The 26,506-nt window shown below is 35.4% G+C and overlaps 1 protein-coding gene across 1 annotated transcript; it reads right to left on the reverse strand.

Moving 5' to 3' along the window:
- Positions 1-22,846: 22,846 nt before the first annotated feature.
- LOC145963853 (uncharacterized) lies at positions 22,847-25,426 on the reverse strand. The gene is made up of 3 exons (XM_083086124.1): positions 24,491-25,426; positions 24,203-24,407; positions 22,847-23,482 (listed from the first exon to the last, which is right to left on the reverse strand). Exons 1-3 carry the CDS (start codon positions 24,790-24,792, stop codon positions 23,204-23,206), a joined length of 786 nt encoding a protein of 261 aa, XP_082942250.1. The 5' UTR covers positions 24,793-25,426; the 3' UTR covers positions 22,847-23,203.
- Between the last annotated feature and the right edge of the window lie 1,080 nt (positions 25,427-26,506).

The raw sequence follows: 26,506 nt of genomic DNA on the forward strand, positions 1-26,506 counted from the left end.
CTGTTTCGGTGAAAACTTGTTTATTTTTTGCGATTTTATTCAAAATAAAATAAAGACGAAAGACTTTAAAGACTTTTTTTTCGTTTATCGATCTTTCACGTGTTTCCGAAGATTTGACATTTAAATTCGGAGCACCTTGTATGTAGCGGAGCAAAAAATCGCGATTAATATCACCGTCGTGTAACCGTCGTTTGAACTTGGGAGCTAATAACCTCGAGACACCGCAGGTGTGACATAGCTCGTCGACTTCTCTCCCATTCTTTTCCACACGCATCACCACCACTGACGCATAAGTGGCGGCGGGCGCGTACGTAGGTCGAGGCCACCGCTAATTTAAATCCCTATTCCCTCTTTCGTGTTTGTCCGCCCTCCCCTCTCCCCTTTCTTCGTAAACACGGGCTGCGGCGGCTCCCGTGCCCCGCGGCTACGCGAAACCGGCCGGGCAAAAAGCTACCAACGGCAACGGTAGCCGGTGCAAATCGGCATGCAAATCGGCGCGTCGCTTTTTCACTTTGTTTATTTACATTTACGTATTCATGTGCACCGGGGGTCCTATGTAAATACGCGCGCATCGCGTATTTATGGCGATCGAACCAGACAGGCGAGCGACCCCGCCGATAAGTGCCTCCTCCCCGATGATCCGTTTTCAAGGAGCCACGCGGAAGGCGACGTCGAGAACGATCGGACGTGAAAGCATCCGAGTAGGCATCGCACCGTAAGCTACATCAGTCGGGTTGACATTGTTGATTGTTTATTCTAGCGATCGAAGAAATTATTTTCCGCAAATAATCGTCTCTTTCTGTAAATAAGATAAATTTTGTTTATTTATTTATTATTAAATTTCATTTATTTTATTTTGCAATATAATATATGTATGTAATGAATATATTATGTTACGTTAGAATATTAATGAAACTTGTATTTTTCTATTATAAAATAATTGTATAGGCTTCACATTGCATGTTCTACGTTTATTTGTAATCATATTTCGATATCATTATTCCATTTCCTTTAATATTATTTTCACGGAAGATTATATTTATTATTAAAGAATAAAATAATGCAATATATACAAAAAAGCTTATGAATATAAGATGAAGAATATATATAGGGTGTTTCTTAATAAGTGTGAAAAATTTTAAGAGATGATTGTCGAAAATTAAGGGAGGTTTTTCATATAAACATATACTTCTACATCCCTCCTTGTGGAGTTACACTCTTCCAAAAATGGAGATAAAAATTAGGTTTTTATTTTTTAGGTTTTTATTATAATTTTGTTTTTGTTCCAATTTTCCCAACATTTACTCTAATTTTATTTTTATTTTAAAATTTAACTTCTCGTAATTCGAAACCTATGCTATTTAGCATCGTGCTGTGCACGATAACGTATTTGATTTTTCTTTCTTGGAAACTACTGATTTTATGAAAAAAATAAAAGAAATAAAAAAGTTTCTAAATAAATCAAACTTTTTAATGCATATTTTTAGATGATCACATTCTGGCCCATTAAAAAGTTCTAATAAATAATTGAATAGGGGTTGCTAGTTTCAACCCTTTATAACAATACAGGAGGCTGAAAAAAATATTAATAAATAACTTTTTACTAGTAGAAAATATCCATCTAATTTCATTTCCTTAACTTGTTCCAAATTTGAGAAAAAAATAATAACCTAATTTTTACCCCCACTTTTGGAGGAGTGTAACTCCACAGGGAAAGATGTAGGAGTATATGTTTATATGAAAAACTCCCCTTAATTTTCGACAAAGAATCATCTCCTAAAATTTGTCGCACTTATTAAGAAACACCCTGTATATAGATAAGTGCAATAGGATTTCGAATTTATTTAGAGAAAAAAATAATATTATTAATGTATGCTTTTTTACAAGACATGGAGATACATTTCATTATTATTCTAATAGAACGCGATAGAGAGGATTTTGATAGAGGAACGTTCCCATCGATAGACGGGAAATCAAAGCAAGAAGAGATCTTCCATCGCCATTATCCTTCGACATTTCGCGAGACGCATTAAATCGCTTCGAGCCGGCGCAATTTATTAAATTGGACTTTCTACAAGCGCAACGCAACGAAACGCGGATTAATTGCAAGTCAGCGTCGATTAGGTGCATCGCGTTTCGCGGATAGAAACCGGTGCCGCACAATCACGGACAGTGGTATCATCGCGCGCGCGCGAGAGAAAGAAGATTAGGGCACGCGAAGAAAGAGGGTACGGGACGGGGAGGCGGAGGGGGAGGTCGGTGGCACGGCACCGGCGTGTTAATCGGAGAATCATAGGACCAACAACGTTATCCCGGTCCGTGGATAACGGCTGGCCAGATGTTGCCGACAACATCGCCACCGAGGAAGTGGCCGCGCGCGTTTCTGACACCTGCCTCGTCATCCTGCCGCTCGCGAAAAGAAGAGGCGAATAGAATCCGCGAGGCGAGGAGGCTCGCGCGGCTCTCCAATTTGTGCCTCATTTGTAGTCGTTTCGATCGGGCGTCGATTGATAATTATATGCGACCGGCGATCGATTTATTTTATCTATTACTCGACGAATTTATAATTTTCTGTGCGCGAGAACGAATCATCAATCAATCGTATTTTAAATTATTGTTACATCTATCAACGGACGCACACGCATACATTCGAGACTTGTCGTTAAATATGTGTAAAGGATTATTTTATCACCATTGTTAATTATTATACTGAAGCGTACTGTCTGTGCAGAAATATGCGCAGGAAGAGGGGTAAAGTGATAAAATAAATTAGCTCGTGCGGTATAATTGACCGCAAGGTGGGTGCACGTATGCGTGAAGATAGACATTCTGATTAATTAGGGCTTAGACCGATTGCTGATATAATACCGCATGATAAGTAAAAACGCCTAAGGATGCTGTTTAAAATTATCAATATAGTGTGTGCAATCTTAATTCTGCATTATCTTCCTCTCATGTATTATGATTATTTTATCAGACTTGATTAGCGAATAAATTCAATTATGGGAGACTACTGTACCTCTCTGTCGCGAGCGAAAAATATTCCTGCGATCGATATTCTGAAAAATCCGTGAAACCGAGGTTGCGCTCATCAACTTTCATATGTGCATCTCCATAAAATTTCACTCGGAGCTTCTCAAATTGCGGCTCGCCCATCTGATCGCGATCAAATCGATCGGGGATTATTTTTCAATAATCGTCGCACGGCTAGGATCCTCCCTTCTCCCTCCTTCCAGCCGCTCGTGTTACGGAAAATTGAATGATGATGAGCCGGCGAAAGGTACTCCTGCTCTCATAGTGGGCCGAACCAATTTACGGCTCATTAAACATGGCCGAGTACCATATTGAAATTGATCCACCTCGAGTGGCTCTGGTTGACGCGATCGCTCCCTCGACTGACCGTCAAGAGAGCCGTCTCTCTTCCTCTTTCTCTCACTTCGACATCTCTCTCTGTCTCTCCCGGCGTGCGGGGTGCGTGTCTAATTTCTGCGTAACTAATTTCTGCCGGTCGGGCCACGCGCCACGGATAGGCTACGATAGCCGATTTAGCACGGCTCAATTTGGCACGCTGCTCGTCGTTAAAGCGCGAAGAGTAAACCGCGGAAATAGTAATAGTTTTGCCTCCTCTCCGAGACAATAGCCGATTCCGCATGTTGTCATCGTGCTACAATGTGGCATCATAGAGAGCTATAATCTATGTTTGGTGGCGGAGAGATTCAACCAACGACAGAGAGAGAGAGATTGATTGATTGATTGATCTTTATTAGCTTTCTCAGCTATTTGTGGTATACAATTTTAAATTACATTAAATAACATTAAATAATATATATTCCTTTAACATTCGTTTAAATGGTTCGATCCTATCACAATGTTTCATTTTGGCTGGTAAATCATTATATAATTTTACTCCTTCATAAAACATACTCTTTTGCGCACTTCTTGTTCTGCGAAATTGTATTGCAATATCTCCGGCCTGTCGCGTTTGTCTTTCACTTACATTTCCTACTATTTCTAATCTATTTCGTAGCTGCTTTGTCAGCAAATTCCTTACAATCTTAAAAATAAATAAACATACATTATAGTATAGTCTCTGTCTTACGGACATGAACTGCAACGCTTGCAGCATATGTTCCACTTTGGTATACCTATCACACTGTAATATAACCCTCATTGCCCGATTTTGCGCTACTTGCAATTTATCCAGCTGTGTTTCTCCCATATCCATTAACAACTTTGCACAATATTCGAAGTGAGGTGCTATGATTGTCTTATATACAATACATCTAGTATATGCCGATATACAATTTCCTATTCCATTTAAAAAACTCGTCTTCTTTCCTATCTTTTTTAACATATAGTCGCAATGATCTTTAAATCGAAGTTTATCATCAATAATTATTCCTAGGTATTTCATTATCTCTACTCGTTCTATCTCAGTTCCGTCCAAGCATTTCAATACAATATTTCCTTTCAGTTCCTTTCTTACACTCCTAACTATCATATATTTCGTTTTTCCTGCATTCATTTTCAATTTATTCCTATTCATCCATTTTTCTACCATATTAAATGCCATATTCATTTCTGACTCTAACTGCTCACTACTTTCACCAGGTACATATATTAATGTATCATCCGCAAACATTTTTATACTACATCCTTCAGGGCAAATTTTAATTATATCATTAATACATACAATAAACAACAAGGGTCCTAGTACAGATCCTTGCGGCACTCCATATTCAGTGGCAATTAATTTAGACCATTTATCGTTGAAACGAACCTGCTGCGTTCTATTATTTAAGTATGATTTTAAACATTCTAAAACCATCCCTTTCATTCCATATTGATATAATTTTTCTATTAATCTTTTTCTATCTATTGTTTCGAAAGCTCGCTTAAGATCCATAAATATTACTCCAACCATTTTTCCTTCGCTAACTATTAATTTCCATTCGTCAACAACAGTTTGAATTGCCGTTTCACACGAATACTGTTTTCTAAAACCTGATTGATGTTCTGTTATAATACTATTAGATTCTAGATACATTTCAATTTGCTTCTTTACCACTAATTCTAACATTTTCTCATATATTGGTAGCATATTAATAGGTCTATATTCACTTGCTTTTTTAACTTTTTCTATTTTTGGAATCGGTATTATCGTTGATGTTTTCCAACTCTCTGGACAGCAACCTTCCCTCAAAGAATTATTTATTACTTCAACAAACTCTTCTTTTATTACATTAAACGTTGACTTTAATACATCGCTAGTTATTCCTTCTTCCGTCCCTTTCTTTTTTGGTAATCTCATAACAATTTCCTCTATAAATCCTCTACATTAATCATCTCAAAGTTTTCTACAATTCCCGTATTGTCAATAGCATAAACAATTCTTCTACCCGTATCTCTAGACTTATCAATATTTATAGATTTCACTATGTTACTAATACTTTGTACGTAATATATGTTGAATTTATCAGCTATATTACATCCGTTAATGTCGTCTATTATCTCAAAATCTATATTATCTATATCTTTTGTACCCCTTGATTCTCCTCTAATTAATTCTTTCAAAGTTTTCCACATTTTCGTAGGGTTTTCTTTATTACTATCTATCATATCTTCATAGTATTCCTTCTTCTTCTCCTGTTCTTTCTCTCCAAGAGAGAGAGAGAGAGAGAGAGAGAGAGAGAGAGAGAGAGAGAGAGAGATCTTTATTAGCTTTCTCAGCTATTTGTAGTATACAATTTTAGATTACATTGAATAATATATATTCTTTTAACATTCGTTTAAACGGTTCGAGAGAGAGAGGGGGAGAGAGAGAGAGAGGGAGAGAGAGAGAGAGAGAGAGTTTTACAAATAATTTCGGAAAATTACAAGACATTGCCCATACAGCACAGAACATTGTTGTTACATTGCAGCAATATTGCGGCAATATTACAATATTGCTGTAATGTTACAATAATGTTCTGTGCTGTATGGGTGTTTGTCGATTGCATATCTGTGGAAAGAAGGTGGATACAGCTTGGAAAGGATGGGAAAGCATATGTTTTTCTCTCTTTAATTGGCGCATATGTATATAGAGATATCAAGTAAGTAACGGAGTTTGGAGTTTAAAGATATAACGGTGATTACGGATTACGTGTATACATGCACGATTGTGCGTCTAATAGTGGCGTTATAGTTGCCGCCTGTTTCAAGATTAACGACTCATCTGAAGTTAACGGAGTTCCGCGAGCGTAATCTCCAAAGTCCAATGTCCTTAAATGTACAATATTACTGGGCTACCGGATGTAAGAGCCATAATGTTTCTCGATCTGCAGGCATAAAGCAGATAATGCATTATAATTTCTGCCTGATCACTTGAATCTCACCGTTAGATCACGGATGAATTGCCAGTTCGTTATTCAATTTTAGTGTATACATTACTTGCACTTCGTAAAACATCATGCGGGATAGTACTTATTATCCAATTATTAAAATGTGATTATAATTGATTTATTTAACAGATACCCATTGAATTTATCTCGCAGTCAAAAGATTGTGTCGGCAGAAATTTTCAAACATCTGTAGTTTGTTATTTTAGAGACACTTATTACACTTGGTATAATAGTTAATAGATCCAAAGAACACAATCGTCCATTAGATACTCTCAATAGACAACAATATTAAGACTTACTGTATGATGCACGTCGGTTTCTCTTTGTTTGAGGTCGTCTTCACGCTTGGCAAGTCGTCGCACACCTTTTTGGCGGGAGATTTCATAGATAACTAAGAGAGCACGGCTACTTTCCAGGCTGCAACGGTCGAAATGCATGAGGTTCGTTGGTATCTACATGAGCAGACTGTAAATAGGGCGCTTCTCCATCGGGTTACCCTCTTCTTTTTCGTGCTTCCACGGCTCGTTACCCACGACTACACCGATCGCGATGAATCAAAGGGTGGCGGCTCTAAATTGCACTGTTATTTATAAATGTTATTGAAATGAGATCCATCGTTATTTAGAAATTAATATGCAGTGCGTTTAATTTTTTTTAATACTTGAAAATAATTTTCACAAAGAGTTTTCTCCTTCCGCTCCCTGTTGGACATTTTGGTTTTTGTTTAGCATAAGAGAGCAATATGTGTCTTTTAATCAGGTCTTTAAATGTGATCCAATTTAAAACGTTTATTGTGCGATAAAGAGGATAAGGCAAGAGAGTGGGAAGTTATTTTATCGCTTTATGTGTATTTTATGTGTCAATTTTCCAGAGCGACTCTTCACCCTTCGATAATTTGTCGAAATATATGGAGAAGTTGGGAGCATTGGATGCCTTTGTACAGGGTGTCCTAGACTACCCGTACACCCTTTTTTTTCAAAAACTAAGCATTTTAGAGAAAAACGTTTTCGACAAAAATTGTATGGTTTTGAGGGGAACATAAGATGGTGTCATTGGTTTGACCTTGGATGGCATCGTTAAGGTGAGGTCAAGGACACCTTTAATTTCTTAAATGGAACCACCTATTTTTTATTGCATATTCTTATAGCTTATGTCGAGAGCTTTCCAAAACACTATAATAAAGTATTTTTGCATCAAGTACTTTTCGAGTTATAAGGCTTGAAATAATTTCTTAATTTTACATAAACCATAAAATATCTAGTAAAATATTCATTTTTCGATTATCTTACCTTAATACTTTTATGTACAAAATAATGAGAGGAATCGATTGGTGTAAAGAAAACACAAAATTGTTTCGAAAAAAAAAATGTAATTGGCAATTAACTATTACATTTTTTTTTTCGAAACAATTTTGTGTTTTCTTTACACCAATCGATTCCTCTCATTATTTTGTACATAAAAGTATTAAGGTAAGATAATCGAAAAATGAATATTTTACTAGATATTTTATGGTTTATGTAAAATTAAGAAATTATTTCAAGCCTTATAACTCGAAAAGTACTTGATGAAAAAATACTTTATTATAGTGTTTTGGAAAGCTCTCGACATAAGCTATAAGAATATGCAATAAAAAATAGGTGGTTCCATTTAAGAAATTAAAGGTGTCCTTGACCTCACCTTAACGATGCCATCCAAGGTCAAACCAATGACACCATCTTATGTTCCCTTCAAAACCATACAATTTTTGTCGAGAACGTTTTTCTCTAAAATGCTTAGTTTTTGAAAGAAAAGGGGTGTACGGATGGTCTAGGACACCCTGTATAATAACGGAAGCAGATGGGACTGTAATTCTCTCGCTGTGCATGATTTTGCTGTAATATCAGCTGCATCATAAAGCTCGGTGCGCCATAAATTGAACAATTTACGAAGCGTTATACGGTGCGATAGTCTTCGACGCGGAAAGCTAACATTTATATTAATGTTGAACGACAAGAGACGATGTAATTAGCTGGGCTACTAGGAAGTATTACTTTCTGCCATGTGTAATTATTATAATTCCCTCCCAAGATTCTGCGTTTAATTAAATTCAATTGAAGTTTGTGGAGGTGAGCTTGGCTTTATAATGAAGGAGATCAAATGTGGAAATTCAAATTTCCTACTTTCTCCACTGTTCGCGCGGTCGTGTAAATCCGAAAAAATCGGAAAATATAGGCACCGATGCGCCTCTGGTACCTGAAGATAATCTGATGCCATTATCGCGACCGCAAATAAATCTCCTGCCTGCTTCCTGATTGGACACTGCGTTCGTACAATGGTTGCTATATGTATAAAACGTCGTTATTATTTCGATAGATATACGCGTATAAACATATATATGCTAAAGTGGCAGCACCGTTACCTGGAATCGGCTCTCGTACGGTCGAGTACCTGCGTCGGCCAGGTACCTCGTATTGGTACCTGGTGCGCGCGAATGCTCGAGTACCGTGCCAGCGCCATTAGGGATTTCTATTTAGTTATCGGTCTTTTATGATCGTTATCTTTTATGGACAGATATAATCGGGACGCGCAACGTCCTCTCGTCTCGTAACTGTGTTTAATACGTCGTCTTTAACGCGTTTACGATCGCATCGATTGCTTCCCTCCCGAGGAGACTGAATGTCAAATCGAGACCTCGTCTATCTTTTCGGCTTAATTAATTGCTTATTTTACCTATTTTGTTAAATCGTTCTACATCAGTCTTGATCGCGTAAAATAATCTTTATCGGATATCAGTAGACATTTTTACACGATAAATGTTTTTTCTCTTCGCTTTACGGTTTATGGCGCAATATTGAAACCGAATATCCATTTAAATTTACCTCGTGGAATTAAGGGAATTTCGCGTAATAAGTGGTATCGACTTTCTTTCTCGTCAACACGAGTCTCTTTCTCCCTCGCGAAGGGGAAAGATCGGCGTTAACTCGTTATTCGAACGATTAGCATCAAATCGATGTTTGCATACGTGACATTAGCGTGGGTGTAAGAATGTAAATTGTGAGCCAACAATACCTCGATCGCGAGACGAACGTCGCGAATGCATAGAAAGAGGGAGAGAGAGAGAAAGAGAGAGAGATGGCAGATGATACTTATGATAATCGTACGGTCATCATCTTCCCGTTATATACGATAAATTCTAAACGTAGAACAACGGCTACGTAATTTCGTCCAGTCACGTTGCCATGGCGTACATATACGGTTAACCGAGAAAATTTTCTCAAAAAACGCTCTAACGAACGGATAGCCGTAACCTCCCGATGAAAAAGATTGCAAAATTCTCAGTGAAATCGATTAGGTACATTCCGATTTGATTCGGTTCATCGGTTAACGTAAGAGCACAATTTTTAAATTATTAGACGTAAAACTTTTTTCGTGATAACTGTTGGTCAGAATTATACTTATATCACTTTAAGGAGATCCTAAAGTCGTCTGTTTTATCGACAAAAACGCCGTAATTTTCGGAAGTGTGCCATTTTTTATTGCCTGTATAGAATTAAAAATCCTTCTCCAGAATTTAAGTATACACGCAAACGGACACGTGAAAACTCTATACAGTATGAGATTTTATATTGAGAAAGAAAATAAGTATAAAATTACATTTTTATTTATCGACTTCTTAAATCAACATGGCGTCAGAGCTGTCAACTTGTATAAATATTAGCTTCTTATAAAAGTTTATAGCTTTTATGCATAAAACAGTAACTTTCACGATTGTGTACTGCACCGTAGAACATTGTCGAACTATAAAAACTGAATTTAATTGCCTAATTAATAAATGGCATTCTTCCGAAAATTTCAGTCCGTACATGAAATATTGGTAAAGTAAAGTGGAAAAAGCAATGCATCTTCTTTATGAATAACGTGATAGAGAGAGATACGGGATGAGGATTAGATGAGGACGCTGTAATCGTGTAACAGTTCGCCGTTCAGTTTAGGATCCTCTTAAGACAGTCTTCCAACAAATTAAAGAGCATATATGACAGTCAATAAAAAATGCAGACAATATTTTTTTAAGATTAATCGTCACGAAAAGAAAGAATAGAAAAGTCTAAATTAATTAATTCTAAATTAATTAATTCTAAATTATTTCCAAAACTTCATTTTTATTATAGAAACATAGAAATCAGCTGATTATATCGCAGAGTGGTCTCTCATCGATCTAATATTAATAAAATTTGATATAATTTCCTTACAAGACGCTAACTATCTCGAATCTTTAATGTCACGGGGAGAATCAATTTTGATCGCGAAGGAAGATTAAATGAACCGGGAGCCGCTGAAGAATGAATCCGTCAAATCTTCGGCCAGAGTCCTCGGCCGCGAAATGCATTCGACATGCCCGACCGAGGGCGTCCGGGCGAGGAAGATGCATCGCGAGGAAGAGAAGGGTGAATGCCGATGAGGAAAGGGGTGGTGGGGGTGGAAGGGAGAATCGTCGTCGTCGGGCCGCGTGCCGTCGCGCTCCGTCGCGTCGGCAACGGCGATTTCTCGCACATGACTCACCGGAATACGACATTATGCGCGGTATTAAAGCCACACGAACAGGAGACGACGTGCCTGACGTTCGACAGTCGCTCGCATGGCACGGCTGACGAGCCACACGACCGGCACGTGAGGTGTAATTGTAGGATAGAAAGAGAGACAGAGAGAGAAAAAGAGAGAATCCACACCCCGGTGAGGCCAGCGGGGCTTACCCTTCTTCAATAGCATGTTGTGTCGCGCCCTGTATTTCAGATGCACTGTACCATAACGTGGGTTATGATCTCTTCTGATGCCGATCAATCGTAAAAGCTTTATGGATAGATAGATTTATTTATTTCTTGCCTTTCAGCATTGAAAGGGGTTTTACATAAAATGTACATTGCAGACTTTATAATATGCTTAACTTATATAATATTGTTTCTTATTCTAAATAATTTTAATTACTTCTAGATTATCTTTAATAAAATTAATAAATTTTCTTTGGTTTTATTCTCTTTTCTTAACCTTAGAATTATTTTCATCCAACTAATACCCTTTCCCTTTTCTCCTAAAATTGGACTCATTCTTTTAGTATTCCTCGTATCTTCTGTACAATTTGTTGCTAAATGCTCTAATGTTTCTACTTCCTTCTGATATATTCTACACAGTTTCTTCTTCTGTTCACGCAAGATTTATTCCGGAGTTCTTCGTTTCCACATCTAAATCTCGCTATAATCTTTTGAAAATCTTTCTGACCTTGTTTTCTTAAATGTTCTGGATTCTCTACATCTCTTTCGCTTAGTTTCTGTATTACTTTGAAACTTTCCTCTTTTAATCTTTTAATTTCTATTCCTGACATTCCATTTCTTCGAAAATATATTTCTCTATTTCCCACCTGTTTTGGGTTTCCTTATTTTTCTCTACTTCCCTAAAATATTCTATCAATATCTTATTGTTCGATTTCTCCCTATTTTTTTCTTCAAAACTAACAGCTCTTTTACCCGTCTCTATTCTTAAAAGTTGTCCTTTTGTTTCTTCCCTAACAATATAACTTGGAGTGTTCCAGTCTAATCCTAGCGTCCATTTTATATACTTATCCTGGCACCTTCGTAAAGGCTTTATATAAAAGTTCTTCTGAAACAAGAAAAGAAATTAGATTAATTATAGAAATCGATTAATTTTTTGTCGGAGAGGAAGACAAAATTTAGCTTTGAATTAACGTCACAAATAATTGATAGCTCAAAAACTGCCATTGATGATGATGAAAGCAGTGATCATATATCGCGGACGCAGTCATCGATAATTATCGATTTCGATCTGTGAAAGCCAGCGGGAGAATGAGAGACAGATAAATGGTCATTCTACAGTAACACTTGGCAGCTCAACACAGCACTTTACTTAGTCTAGGTCGTTTGTCGGAGCCTTGAAGTCGAGGATAGCGGTATTTTATGATCGGCGCGATCAGGCGACTGCAAATTACTCGTCAAATCGTTGGACCATTATCGGAGGGCAACGAGACAGGGACAAGAGGTTACCTGTCATCGCGATATACCCTCGTGGCAATAGTCGCAACCGAACGGAAGAAAAAAAGGGAACGGATCTCTTCATAAATTTTCATCGGCCAGTCCGTTAATGGATCTATTCTGTCGAACGTCGACAAATCGTCGTGTAGGCGCGAACGTTACGAGAAAGTGCCGACAGACGAATCGCGAGGCTTTAAAAGATCGGCAGAGTTTACGGTATTTTACCAAATAGCTTGGGATGACATCAATTCTTACAACTCGGGAGATAAATCTTTTCAAATCTCTACTGATCAACGAACGCACCTTTGTTTAAAAAAAAATTATTTTTAGAATAGGGGAAACCGGGGACAAAAGTAACAACGTCATGAAAGTAACAAGCCTCGTAATAAACTACACAATATGTTGAATAATTTGTACTATATAGTCAAACGCGTATGCCCCGATTCTCTTCCTTTTCAGTTAATTGTTGTAGAACGATCGCGCCGGTTGCACATGCAGAAGTGAAATTAGTGTATTTGCATTATTCACCTAAGTATTTCTTGTTTTAGTTTTTTTGTATCTATGCCTAATTAAAGTGTATATATTGACATAATTATTGGCCGGTGTATTCTTCTAAAATGTATTCATAAGTTTTTATAGTTGATTTGGCTAAGTCTTGCATCATATTTAGATTATAATGCTTTTATTCTAAAAAATGTGTTTGGGGACAAAAGTAACACGACACTCTGTGGACGAAAGTAACATGTTTCAATGCTTAAAGTAAGGGCTGGTCCCATAATAACTGTACCAAAGGCGATTCTTATTACATATGCCATAATTGTGATTTGGAATAGATACCAATCTCTTTTGTATAAGTAGTTATCATGCAATTTTTACACTATTATTTAGAATTAAACTTATTTAGACTTAAAAAAGTACAAGACTAGTGTGATATTACTTATAATTATTTTGCTTAACGAAGATTATTTCTTTTAAGTTTTTCAAAGATGATAAAAAAATAAATATTTATTTTATTTTTTATTTTAATATAATATAATACAAATTTATAAAAAAGTTATCTTGCTTAATAAAAGATTATAATAAAAGTTGCCTTAAATTGAAAAAAGTCATATTTATTTTATTTTTCCGAAAATAAGAACTGGTACTTTTATCCCCAGACTATGTTACTTTCGTCCCAGGCTCCCAGGATAAAAGTAACAATTAACGTACTTGCGAAAAATTATAGTAGCTCTAAATATCTATCATTTGAGATTGAAACATAGGTATGATAATAGAGCAATAAATGGAGTTTTTTAACATATAATCTTTTTTTTATATCTCTAACTATAATTAATTAGTGACCTAAAATACAAAAAATGTTACTTTTGTCCCCGGTCTCCCCTAAGTGAAGCTACTTTTCAGAAAATCAAGAAAATTTTCACGGTATTTCAAGAGAAATCTTTTTCCCTATTAATTACATAATTACAGATTATAATTTTATTGTTGCGCGTTATTTTAAAATAATACTTTTTAAATAGAATATATCTCTTTTTTTAAATAAAGTGTGTTAAAACTTTATTTAAAAAGGAATTATGCTCTATCTCAGACACTGTAGAAATCGGAATACTCTTTAGAAGCTTGATTAACTAAAGCTTAAATACTTAAATAGGATCCGGTATCGATCGAATACTCGGAAAATATTAGAATGAGTTAAGTCTTGATGTGATCGTAAATTAGGCGTACCGATGACACGTCGTCGTTCGGGGCGATCGTTTCGTGTGGACGAGGGGGATCGCCACATGGCACGAGCCGACTGGCCGAGGAGCAATAAATGAACGGGGGGCTCCCGTGCCCGTCATGATATGAGGATAGGGCAATCGAAAAGTCAGTGTCATCTGTTGCATCGGTTACATCCTGACCGGCGAGGCATGACAGCAGCAGTGTCGGCGGTGGTCGGCCACCGTAAACGAGGGTGCGCGCACGGGGCTAACTACCCCCTAATTGCCAGGCCCGATAACAACGAGTATACCCCCTCTAACAATCATTTAATGACAGGTTAGATCGGTCCCGGTTAGATGCCGATCGCTCATTTTCGAACTTATTGAAAAGTCCGTGGTCGAGATGCGATTAAAAAAATGCAGAGACAAAATTGATTCGTATATAATTTACTATTTTCGATTTCTAAAAAATTTTGCAGTTCAATATTTTCTAAAAATTGCCATTTTAAGTATTAATTTTTTTTTCTATAGATTGCAATTCTATTGGACAGGAATTGATATCAGACCCTGGCTGGAGCGTGTCTGACGACTGCCCGACCGCGATGAATCCTCGCCAAGATGTCCTTTTGCCAATCTGTCCCAGCAGAAGATGAGCGGCGTGCCGCCGATCGGTCCTTTGGGATTCATCGTGAATACTCGGCGCGCGAGGGGTATTCATCATAGTGGTCATCTGTGCGCCATGTTTCGGACAGGGCGCGTGCCGATAATATGGCGTCCGCGAACGCAATAATTTAGGCAGTCGCGGCCGTGCGGAGTGTGACACGAGTTCAGAGACACGGCGGCGGTAATGCCAGGGCGTACGAATGCCAAGGTAATAATTTATACCGATCGAGACGTAATTGCAACGATATCGCGCACGGCATATGGCAATGTGGCGTGGCTTGTCACGGATGATTAGAACCGCGAGAGGATCCTCGGAGCTTTTTTTCTTATTAATATGAATATCGGCGAAATGGATCTTCGATCGACGAAAACATTTTTCTGGATCTGAAGTTAATTTTTTTCATTGCAACCACTTTTATTCTCGACAATCTTGCAAAATAAATTGAATATTCGATCGAGGAAAACATCTTTCTAGATCTGAAGTTAATTTTTTTCACTACCACTTTTATTCTCGACAATCTTGCAAAATAAATTGAATATTTCTTAGGTATGTATATTTTTTAAATGTATATTTTGTCAGAAAATGTCGCTTGCAAATAATTGCACAGCAAGTTGATGTGAAATATGTATTCTGAATATCGATAGATATCGACATCACGTTTCTCAAGCTATCAATGTCATTTAATATAATATGAGAGAAGAAAAGACTATACATTTCTATCATTTTTATACGAGAGAAAAATATATCTCTACTTAAATTTAAATTTTATTAATTTTCATATAGATTTGCCTCTATAAGAAGAGATTTTCGGCTTGATTAGAGCGATATATAGATCTCCTGGTACGTTAATCTATTGATTATTTTATTCCTTGCAACTGACAATAATAAAAATAATAAAAAAAAGTCCTCACCTAATTTAACATATAGAGCGCTCGGTCGGGCGCTGAATAGCTCGTGAACTGATGGTGAGTTTAGTAATATATGGTTTCTCCTTAACCCTTTCCTTTTTACTTCTCACTTGCGTACCACGCGCCATTATATTATTCCTATAATTTCTGGCAGATCTGCGTGACGCGACTCATCTTCGACGCGACTCTTCTTTCTTTTCATCTCGTATATATATATGGCGTTTTTCTATCGTCTCGAGCGACTTCTTTTTCTATGTGCCTTATATGGATAATTATAAGATTACTTTTATATTACATATAAGGAATGCATCCAGTGAGAAATGTCGATGTTTAATACAATTTCGATGACATCTGTCAACAAACATTGATTGAACATTTGTTCAATCGCGTAAATTATAATATTTATTATTATATAATTATTTTTATATATTATATAATTATTTTTATTATTATACAATTATTATTGTATATTACATAATTATTTTTTTTCAAAGATGTCTCTTCGATTTCTAATGAGAAATTCGCAAATTTGCTGTATGAAATGAATTAAAGTGAGAAATTAATTTTATTGCACACAAAATCAAATCCCACAAGTGTTTCGAGAGGATAGAAGCATTTATTTCACATTAATCGACAAATTTTTGCAAATATATATATGTTGAGAAATATTTTCGGCAGATTGATGGAACACACTTATCGCCTGTCAAAAGTATTAACGCGTTAAAGTGATGAGAGACGTAAATCAATTTCTGTCAGATTTTTAATATTTAATATTTTAACGAGAAAATTATATTTTATTTTTTTAGGAAAATTATATATATATTTTTTGAGGGAAAATTTTTATAAATTATTTTTAGGGACTTTTTTTATTAAACGTTTTATTGTATACAAGGTGGAATATTTTTTATGTGCTTGGCGTATTTTTTTTACCTTTGTAAGGTTTTTTTAGAGGGATTTTATTATATATAAAGAATATTTGATCGAGCCCAATGTTCGGCCGAATGGCGATCGAAAACCGGCTATCTCGTGCAGTTTCTGGCTGAGCAACGAGTTTCTTTGAACGCACCTCCTCCGGGGACATCTTTACCGAGAACTCAGATTATTATATCGGCGATATAGAGCAATACTTATGATTTATCAGATTGCTCTCGCTTGAGGGTATTTTTTCTTTTTCTTTTCTCTTTCTTTCCTTTGACTCTTTGTTGAGAATCGATTAAACATGTTAATTGCATACTTGAGTACTTTTCGTTCATTTTACTTGACGTTATTGTCGCCAATAAGCAAGGAAAACGCACAATCACGTTTCGACGAGTTTTCCCGAGGACTAATTTAATAACTAGCGAGCAAAACTAATCAGTCGGTGTATCAAAGCGCTCGTTTATTTTTCAGCACGCTTTTCCTTAATGAAAGGCATGAAGTTAAGTGACTAAGCAGATCGATACGGAGATTACAGACTGCTCATTAAAACGTCCATCGGCTCATATACACGTTATTCTAGCTTTATTTTTTTTTTCAAATAAAATGTTTTTATATTTAATGCTTGTCAATACGATAAATATTAAGATATCCTTAAAGGTCGCTTAAAGCATCCAGTTGAATGAAATTTATAACTGGTCCTATAAATTGGTCAAAGCTATAATAAAAAGTATAATAATATTCAATTTAAATCCAAAATTTATAGCAGTTAATCAGTTAAGTTAAAAATTGACCACTAACGATATTGTAAACAATTAGTAATTTCTTTCTTAGAAAGAGAGAGTTATTTTTAAAAGAGAGTTTCCTGGGATATTTTTAATAAGATTTAATTTTTACTCTCTTTCTTAGAGAGTTACTTTTAAAGAAATAGATTATTTGAAGACGTAGTCACTGAAAAATCCATGAGAGTTAATCAATTAAATTAAAAAATGGTTACTAACGATATCGTAATATTTCCTTTCTTAGAAAGAGAGAGAATTATTTTTAAGAGAGAGTTTTCTGTGAGATTTAATAAGATTTAAGATTTTTTTACTCTCTTTCTTTATTTTTAAAGAAATAGATTATTTGAAGACGTAGTCACTGAAAAATCCATGAGAGTTAATCAATTAAATTAAAAAATGGCCACTAACGATATCGTAATATTTCCTTTCTTAGAAAGAGAGAGAATTATTTTTAAGAGAGAGTTTTCTGTGAGATTTAATAAGATTTAAGATTTTTTTTACTCTCTTTCTTAGAGAGTTATTTTTAAAGAAATAGATTATTTCAAGACGTAGTCACTGAAAAATCCATGAGAGTTAATCAATTAAATTAAAAAATAACCACTAACGATATCGTAAATAAGTAATTCCTTTCTTAGAAAGAGAGAGAATTATTTTTAAGAGAGAGTTTTCTGTGAGATTTTTTAATAAGATTAAATTTTCTGTGAGATTTAATAAGATTTAAGATCTTTTTTACTCTCTTTATTTTTAAAGAAATAGATTATTTGAAGACGTAGTCACAGAAAAATCCACGAGACGAATTTCGACGCGATTCTCCAAACGAGTTAGACTGATTCTAGTAATTGGTTCCGCGCGTCCTCTTGTTAGTCAACGATCGTTCTCCGATCGTCGAAAGGATTAACGAGTTTACGGATTCACATCGTAGATGATGGAAAAATTCGTCCGACACGGAGTCAGATGGCTATAAAATTGATCTCGTCCGGGGTGCCGACTTTGACACCATAAGGGTAACGAAAGGTGTCCCGGGGAACTTTTGGTTCCCGGCTCGTCTTCTTCGGCTGTACCTGCAGCCTGGAACGAATCGCATCGTCTCCCACGGGACGCGGGATGGACGTTGCGATCTAAATTTGATTTCAAGATAATAATCATCGGGGCCTCTCGACGTACTTTTAACGTACATCCATTTGAATTTTGGCACAATCCACGGAATATCGATATGGACGAGCGGGAACGCGAGGAAAATGAAGAAAAAGGATAATCGAATCTCTCGAGTCAATTTGTTTTCCCGGTCGAAAGGGCGCGATCGGCGCAAATTGTGCCTGAAATCGATTTTCAGCGATCCTTTCGATGCTTGACCGTTTCTGGTCACGCCCTACAGCCTAGTGACCACTCGGTCAAAATCTGTCTCGCAGTCTTTTTCCCTGCTGTCTCTTTGGGAACATATCCGCGCCCTTCTTTCTAACGGGATATTAGCTTTTCTCCTCGGATAGGCTTAGTTAAAAACTATATGTCAATCTATCATTATATCGCAATATAAATTTTATTGATATCGAAGTCATTATTTCTCCTTCTCTTTTTAGCTTATTTTGTTATTACTATTAAAATAATATTTTTAAATTTAATTTTTAAATTTTAATTATTTTTTTACTTATTTCACAATGAAATGATGCACGAGATTTGATAAAAAAGTGTTAAATTGTCACGGAATATGTTTTTAGATTTAATTATATATAATGTATTCTCCTCCTCCCAAGAATGAAAAATCTCTTATGTTTAAATTACCTTAGCGTTTAGTAGATATATCGGAGATCTTTCTCTTTCTCTTTCTCTCTCAGTAACTGCGCCGAACGCTGGTCCGTTCGTTCAGGTAATTAATGATCGCTAATTACTGGACATCTGGTGCTGGAAGGGATCCTTATTTACGACAGGAAGGTGGACGTCTATCTAGAGAAAGAAACGAAAAAGGAAATCATACGAAATCGCTAACGAGCTCTATTGTGGGGCACGTGCCGCTGTCCGCCTACGTATCTCGAAACTTTTTTTCTTCTCGATTTTGCCAATCCAACGGAAGGAAAGGGCTCAATCGAGGGACTTTGTATTTCGATCCGTCTACTTCCCTTCTTTCCGCGGATTGACTTGGACAGCTCGTTCCATCTTCATCTTTCATATCGAAACGGAAACATCGAATTTAGGACGTTGAAACTTTAGAAACTTTCGTCTGTCATTTTTCTAGATTTGTATCAACGAGATAATCGCTCGCTATAAATATTTATTCAATTATTATCCTCTCTTTGCGCTACATTTCCCAAAAATGGAGGAAAAAATTTCAGCTCTTTTTATCGACGATACAAAGAACTATCTGTTGACGTGCGTTGCCTACTTTTTATTTCCGATCTTTTTTTACCTCGCGTCGAAGACGGACAGCCAAAAGACCCCGGGACTCGAGAGAGAGTTCGCGTATAAAGACACATCGAGCTGATCACCGGCACCAGCGCGATAACCGATCCGACGAGAGCATTCGACGTGCGTTAATTGACCATTCGACCGGATCAATCAAAGAGTATAAGCGAACGCCTTTTAAGGACGCCGCGTCATATTCTCACGCGTGCACATCACTCTGACGTCTCACTGTGTCGTTTCACGTCCGCACGTTCCCTTCTCGTTCTCTCGATGGCTCTTATCGCCTTCTTAGGGCCATCGTCGAGATCGTCGTAAGGAATGTTGTCCGCTCGCCCCCGGACGTTGTTCGACAAGCATCCGGGTACGAGTGACATTCCCTTTCTGAAATTCGATGGTCATTTAAGAAAGGGAGCATTATTTTTATTTCGTTTTGATATCGTAGATTAGTATCACGACGAATATCACACATTGAAAAGCAATAATAATAATAATAATAATATTAATATTACGGGATAATTATTATATTTTAAAAATTATTATTATTTTTTTTAGTTTGATACAATATATAAATATGAATAGAAATATGATTTATTATAAATGAAAAAAAGAGATTATTACGAATTATTGCATTTTCTCTTCTTCATGTGTAATGCATTCATTTTGGAAAAAGAACATTTCGAGAATTTGACTTAGCTATAATTTTATACACATAATACATGACATAATACATCATTGATTCAATGACAAATAAATCTTTTTTTGATGGAATATACAGCTGTTAAATAAATAAATAATAAATAAATAAATAATAAATAAATAAATAAATAATAAATAAAAAAATAATAAATAAATAAATAAATAAATAATAAATAAATAATAAATAAATAATAAATAAATAAATAATAAATAAATAATAAATAAATAATAAATAAATAATAAATAAATAATAAATAAATAAATAAATAAATAAATAATAAATAAATAAATAAATAAATAAATAATATACATGTATGTAGTTTATATTTACACATGCTGCGAGAACAATGTACCCGAGTAGTATCAGCAACAGCTGTCGGTTGTCATATGCGCAACGTTACATTAATTTGCGTTCGTCTGTTCAGTCGTTTCGGAAATGAAGAAAGCACACACACAATCGAAGAATAATAAACAGAACGCAAATAATTAGAGCAAAATTATATACGGGATAGCGTCTACGCAATGGCAAGGAATTCTCACGGTATCGAAAAGACACATTTTGCAATAAATACATGTCATCCGCGACTTATACATACCAAAGAGAAAGTAACCGCTGTCGAAGGCGGTATGCGATGACAAAACTGAAAATAACGAAGGCGAATATTCGAGGCAAGTGCGCGGGAATCGCTCGTATCCGGAAGGAAGGGAGAGAGAGGGGACTTTCAAAGGGAAAGGTGAGCAACAAGTGCGTGTGCCGGTCACGCGCCCGCGTGCAGCACCGGAAAATCGACGTTTATGCACGAGATGACCGGAAGTGTATGCGGTATGACATCGTGCGATTCACTCTGCTTAATTAGTCGACACAATTCGTGTGGCTTAAAAAATTGATGAAATAAAATAAAACCATCCATTATAATTGAATTCTTTTCCTTTAATTTTAAACATACAGATCGATATCATTATTAATCACATTAGATTCGGGAAATATTTTTTTATCTATAATTATATTTTTTTTCTTTTTTAATACTTTATTGTGCGATCGATATTTTACAGTATTTATTTTACGTTATTAGTGACGGAACAAAGTTCTATTATGATGAAATAAAATTCTGTTACAACTCTGTGATGGAATTTATATCATTGCAAAAAATTATATTATTGTAGAACGAAAAAAAATGTTTTGCGCAAATAATGAAAGTATCTTCTTCGCAGATATTTTCCATGTATAACACAAGATGGCGACTGCTCATAGATCTTTTATCTGATTAATCTTTTATCTGAAATTCTGATATTTTGCAGAAAATGTCAATTATTAATTATATTTTAATCTGATTTTTCTTGCATAGGTTTTTATTTACAATAGTGTACAAAATCATACAAAATCATGTTATTTATTACAATTAACATCTTATGATTATCTCTGTATTCTATAAATCTAATAAATCAATTGTCTTACGAGATACATGTAATGACATATCTGCTTATTTAATACATTTATAACGCTTCTTATTTATTTATAAAAATCTTTGGTCGATTATACAATAACTCTTTGAATACAATTTTTTGCCATTATTATTCTTTACAATGTCCTTGCTCTTTTAAATTTCTTTGGCGTTTTAGATATTATTAAAGTTGATAATCGTAATAATCTCTTGACTAGATACAATAGTAATAATAAATTTACAATGAACGATTTACAAGTTTTATGACTCGTCAAAGAGAATAGCACAATAATCTTATACATAAAAACTTTCCTTAGCTAGAGAAATATTTTTATAAGAACTAATATAATAAGAGAGAGAAATTATAGTTTAATTTTGCCTAATATCATCGAAAAATAATAAAAAAATTACATTTTTTAAGCTTTAGTGAAATTGAAATATTAATAGAGTAATAAATTAGCTATATATCTTACAATTAAATCTAATACATTTTTAAACTGTCGCTTACTCTTTGGATCTTTAGCTGTTTCGTCTTCTTAAAATATAATATATATCATAAAATACAAACGCACATATTTACCTAAAAAAAGAACTAGTTATTTTTGATGTTTCAATTTAATATGAAAATTAGAAATATTCCAAATTATAAGAGATTATAAAAAATATATATTTTTTGCAAAAATTTGTAGCATATCATATTGTATATTAAAAATATAATTAAACACAAATATAATTAAATTATCGCCACTTATCGCATGATAATGATAGTTATTAGTAAAATCACTCACAAATTATTGTTTATGATGATATGGCTAACTATGCAATTTTCAGTCTTATTACAATATATGCCGTAAATGGCTTGTCACATTTTTGGATATTTATTGAAATATAATCTGTGCGTTTTGATTTATATTCTAAAGTTATATAATAAATTAATGATTAGTAACTACATATTTATCGCTTTCTACAATTAATTAACTATTCATAAAACATTGGCTGTTCGTAAAACGTATTAAACTTCTATGACTGGCTTTTCAATTCTAGAATAGTTCACAATTCAACAATAGTCTAATCCATCTGTTTAGAACCTTGGGGGAAAATTATTTTTAAAGTTAAGAAAATTATTAAAAAATTGTATTCAGATTTTCTTATAAAAAAGGAACAGTTGATTAGATTATTGTTATACATAAGACTTTTTTCTCGAAGATGAGATTCAAGTAATCAAATATTCATCTTCGATGACATGAAATTAGAGCAAACAGAGGATAAAACATACATATAATGGTACTTGCGTTTTCCATTCTATCTCTTGCTATCGTGCCTCTGCAGAAGATCGCACAAGGCGGCTATGTAGCTCTGTGCCATCTGTAGAGTCTCGAACTTGCTGAGCTTGTGATCGGTCCCAAGGCTCGGCACGACCTCGCGCAACTTGTCGAAGGCGTCGTTCAGTCCGTTCATGCGTCGTCTTTCACGTGCATTTGCGGCCAGACGACGACGTTTGAGTACCGTTGGCGACGGTGGGACGTCGCGCGATCTTCGCCGACCTTTTCGCGGGCTCACCGGCGGTGTCGTCGGCATTTTCTGGAAAAAGTTCGCGGTTCGAGCAAATGAATCGCATGTACTTGGCATATATTTTCAATTATTGCTTAATCACTATAAATGTTGTCTTATATAATACTTAATTCAAGGCAATAAAATTGGGCATTCTATTAAATTTTATTTCGAATTAATTGTTTATAAAATAGTTAAGGCTAATGAATATGATTAAGCTTTCAAATATTTTACTCTTGAAGTATGAACAGATGCTGAGTCAATTTTGACTTGTAATAAAATTTCTTTTATATCGCAAAATATTTATATAATTTTATATAATTTTATATAATTTATATAATTTATATAATTTTATATAATTATATATATAATAATATATTATATATAATAAATTTATAAATTTATATAATTTTATATAATTTATATAATTTTAGTTTTATATAATTTTAATTTCATATATATATTATATTCTTAAAATTATATTTTTTTCTTTTTAAAAAATTACTTGTATATAATAATCAAAAAAGAAGAAAAAGTATTTTTAAAATAAAAATTATTGATATTATTATATTTTTGTACAATGCACATATGAAATATTTTTATTCGATTATTATAAAATAGTGTTTAAAATCCAGTGACTGATGTCTTTATTAGCGAAAAATTAATTACTAGTTCCTATCAGAATGACATAATTGATCGTTTTATTAAGTTTTATAATTTGAATTAATAAATTAATAAATTAATAGTTACCTGTGTCGAGATGATGGGTTCCCAGCAACTGGCGCGAGATTCTACGATCGTGATGATTGGTTTGCTATTCTCCAGGGGCTGATACCTCGGTTCCTGCGGAGGAGTCTCGTAGCAGTAGGATGGGGTATGATAGTTCATCGAACTTTCCTCGTACAACATCGATCGCGGCGATTTTGTCTGATCCATCGAATGCGGCGGCTCGTATCTAATAAATTTCCGAGAGAATGACGATTTCTGCACTAAATTTCCTCTCCTAACAAAACTCCTGATAAAGTCTACAGTGATTACCTCTGCGGCGTGACGGGCGTCAGGACGCCATAAGGTCCTCGATCGTATCCCTCCGGGGTCTTCGTGTATTCCGACACTACGTCCTTGGTGTAATCCAACGTCTCGACCTCCCTTCGCGGCGTAAGTTCGTTCTCGTGCGTGCAGTTATCTCTATACGCGATTCTGGTGGAATCATAGCTCGGAGAGTTGTACGGTGATGGATACAGGGGGTCGTAGCTCCCCGCTGAATTGGCGTACGTGGGTGTCAGCATCTCGGACTGGGTGTTCTGGTAATTGCAGTGATGATTCGACAGCAGGGCCATGATTGTAGATTGGTGTTTTAAATCGATTCAGCGAGAATGCTTCGTCAAAGTTGTTTCATTAAATGGGTTTTGTAGCAAAAGGCGAGGAAATACCTTTCACATGAGCGAATTTTCATGATATTTCTGCAATCTTCAAATTTTCTTGATGTCACGCTGAGGAAAGAATTAGAGCACCATCCATCACTGCTGATTCACATTCTATTGAATTTTTAACGCAACCAAGTAATGGTATTTAGGTATCATCAAAATATGTTTCTAGTGCTAGTGTTAATATACATTGCAGTAAATAATTTCACATTTATTTGGTCTTTCTCTTTGGCCTTTTATCGCAAAATTATTGTCGTATTTGCTCGTCCAATTAAATTATAATTGTATATCTAATGAGATATGAATAGTATAAATGTCAAATGTCAAATTTATTATCTGGCACATCACCTCCTACGTGAAACCCGATCGATTTCTCTCGCGTTAATCTCTTCATCGATAATCTTCCTCCGTCCACTTCCAATTTTTTTATCCCGCGGGTCTCGTGAAAAAGAAGCGTCGAGAGTGAACTGTCAGAGACGCTCGTCGAGTTGGATCGGTAAAAGGGCACCAGGGTGGACACCGGTAGGTCCGATCCTCGCGGTGTAAAGGCTCGAGTTTGAGTGCGCTCGGCGCGTGCCGGAGCGTCCGTCAGCAGATCAACATATGGTACCCACCTTGTTTTCTACCTATCCATATAAACGATGCGTACACCTGGCAGCGGCTCATTCGGCTTCCTTCTGCACCCCTCTTCTCCTCAGGTTGTCCGATGACCGCTTCACAGACACGCCCGCGCTGCGAGCCACCGCGGTTCGCCAAAAAGCGGTCGGTGGCCTTAAACAAAAAGGAGAAAAAATGCGCCGATTTTAAAATATATTCTATTTATTATCGCTATAGTAAAGATGTAAGAAGAGCGAAAATTGACAAAATAATATCGATAATTTTTTATTTTTATGCGATGTTGATTAGAAGTTGATTGAGAAGCGTGTCGAGTTTTTCATCCGAAAATAATTGTTACGAACTTGTCGAATACTTACGCGGATGATGAGTCCATTACAATATCGCGGATACTCCTTATGAGTTTTCCGACGTTGATCCGATGACAAAGTAATGCGGCGATATGTAATTAATTTTTAATTTCCGATTTCCCGCCTTTTTTCTTCCTCCGTTGTCAGCGTTCGGTTCGTCACGACGACCGATGGCGGAACGACAGATGCCTTCACAATAGAAACCACGCCACGTGTAATAACTATATGTGTATTATATTCGCCACATTTGTGTGTAGGCAGTATGAAAAGAACAACGAAGATGAACCGCGACGGGAAGAGGAAACCGGGCATCACGATCCTCGCAAACGCGGTTTCTCTCGTCCTTTATAATCTGAAAATATATAGACTAAAATAGCGTACGATTGCAGGTTTTAAATTCAATTACGATCCATTGCTAATCAAGATTTTTCTTTTCAAATGATCGCATGGATCGATAAATCGATATTACATAAAAATGTATTCTAGCGTTAGAATTTTTGATTCGTACAGGAAACTTAGATAGATATTAAAGTGATAAAAAAACAATTTTATGTATTTTCGTCTCGATTTATTTGAATTTATTATTTCTAAGAAAGATAGGATTAATATCCTATTAAATAAAAATATTAGATTCTATCCATTATTTCGAAATTGTATAATAT

Source organism: Camponotus vicinus, unplaced genomic scaffold, assembly GCF_025532165.1.
Source record: "Camponotus vicinus isolate PSW18456_S1 unplaced genomic scaffold, iyCamVici1.0 SCAF_13, whole genome shotgun sequence".
Classification (NCBI taxonomy): Eukaryota; Metazoa; Arthropoda; class Insecta; order Hymenoptera; family Formicidae; genus Camponotus; species Camponotus vicinus.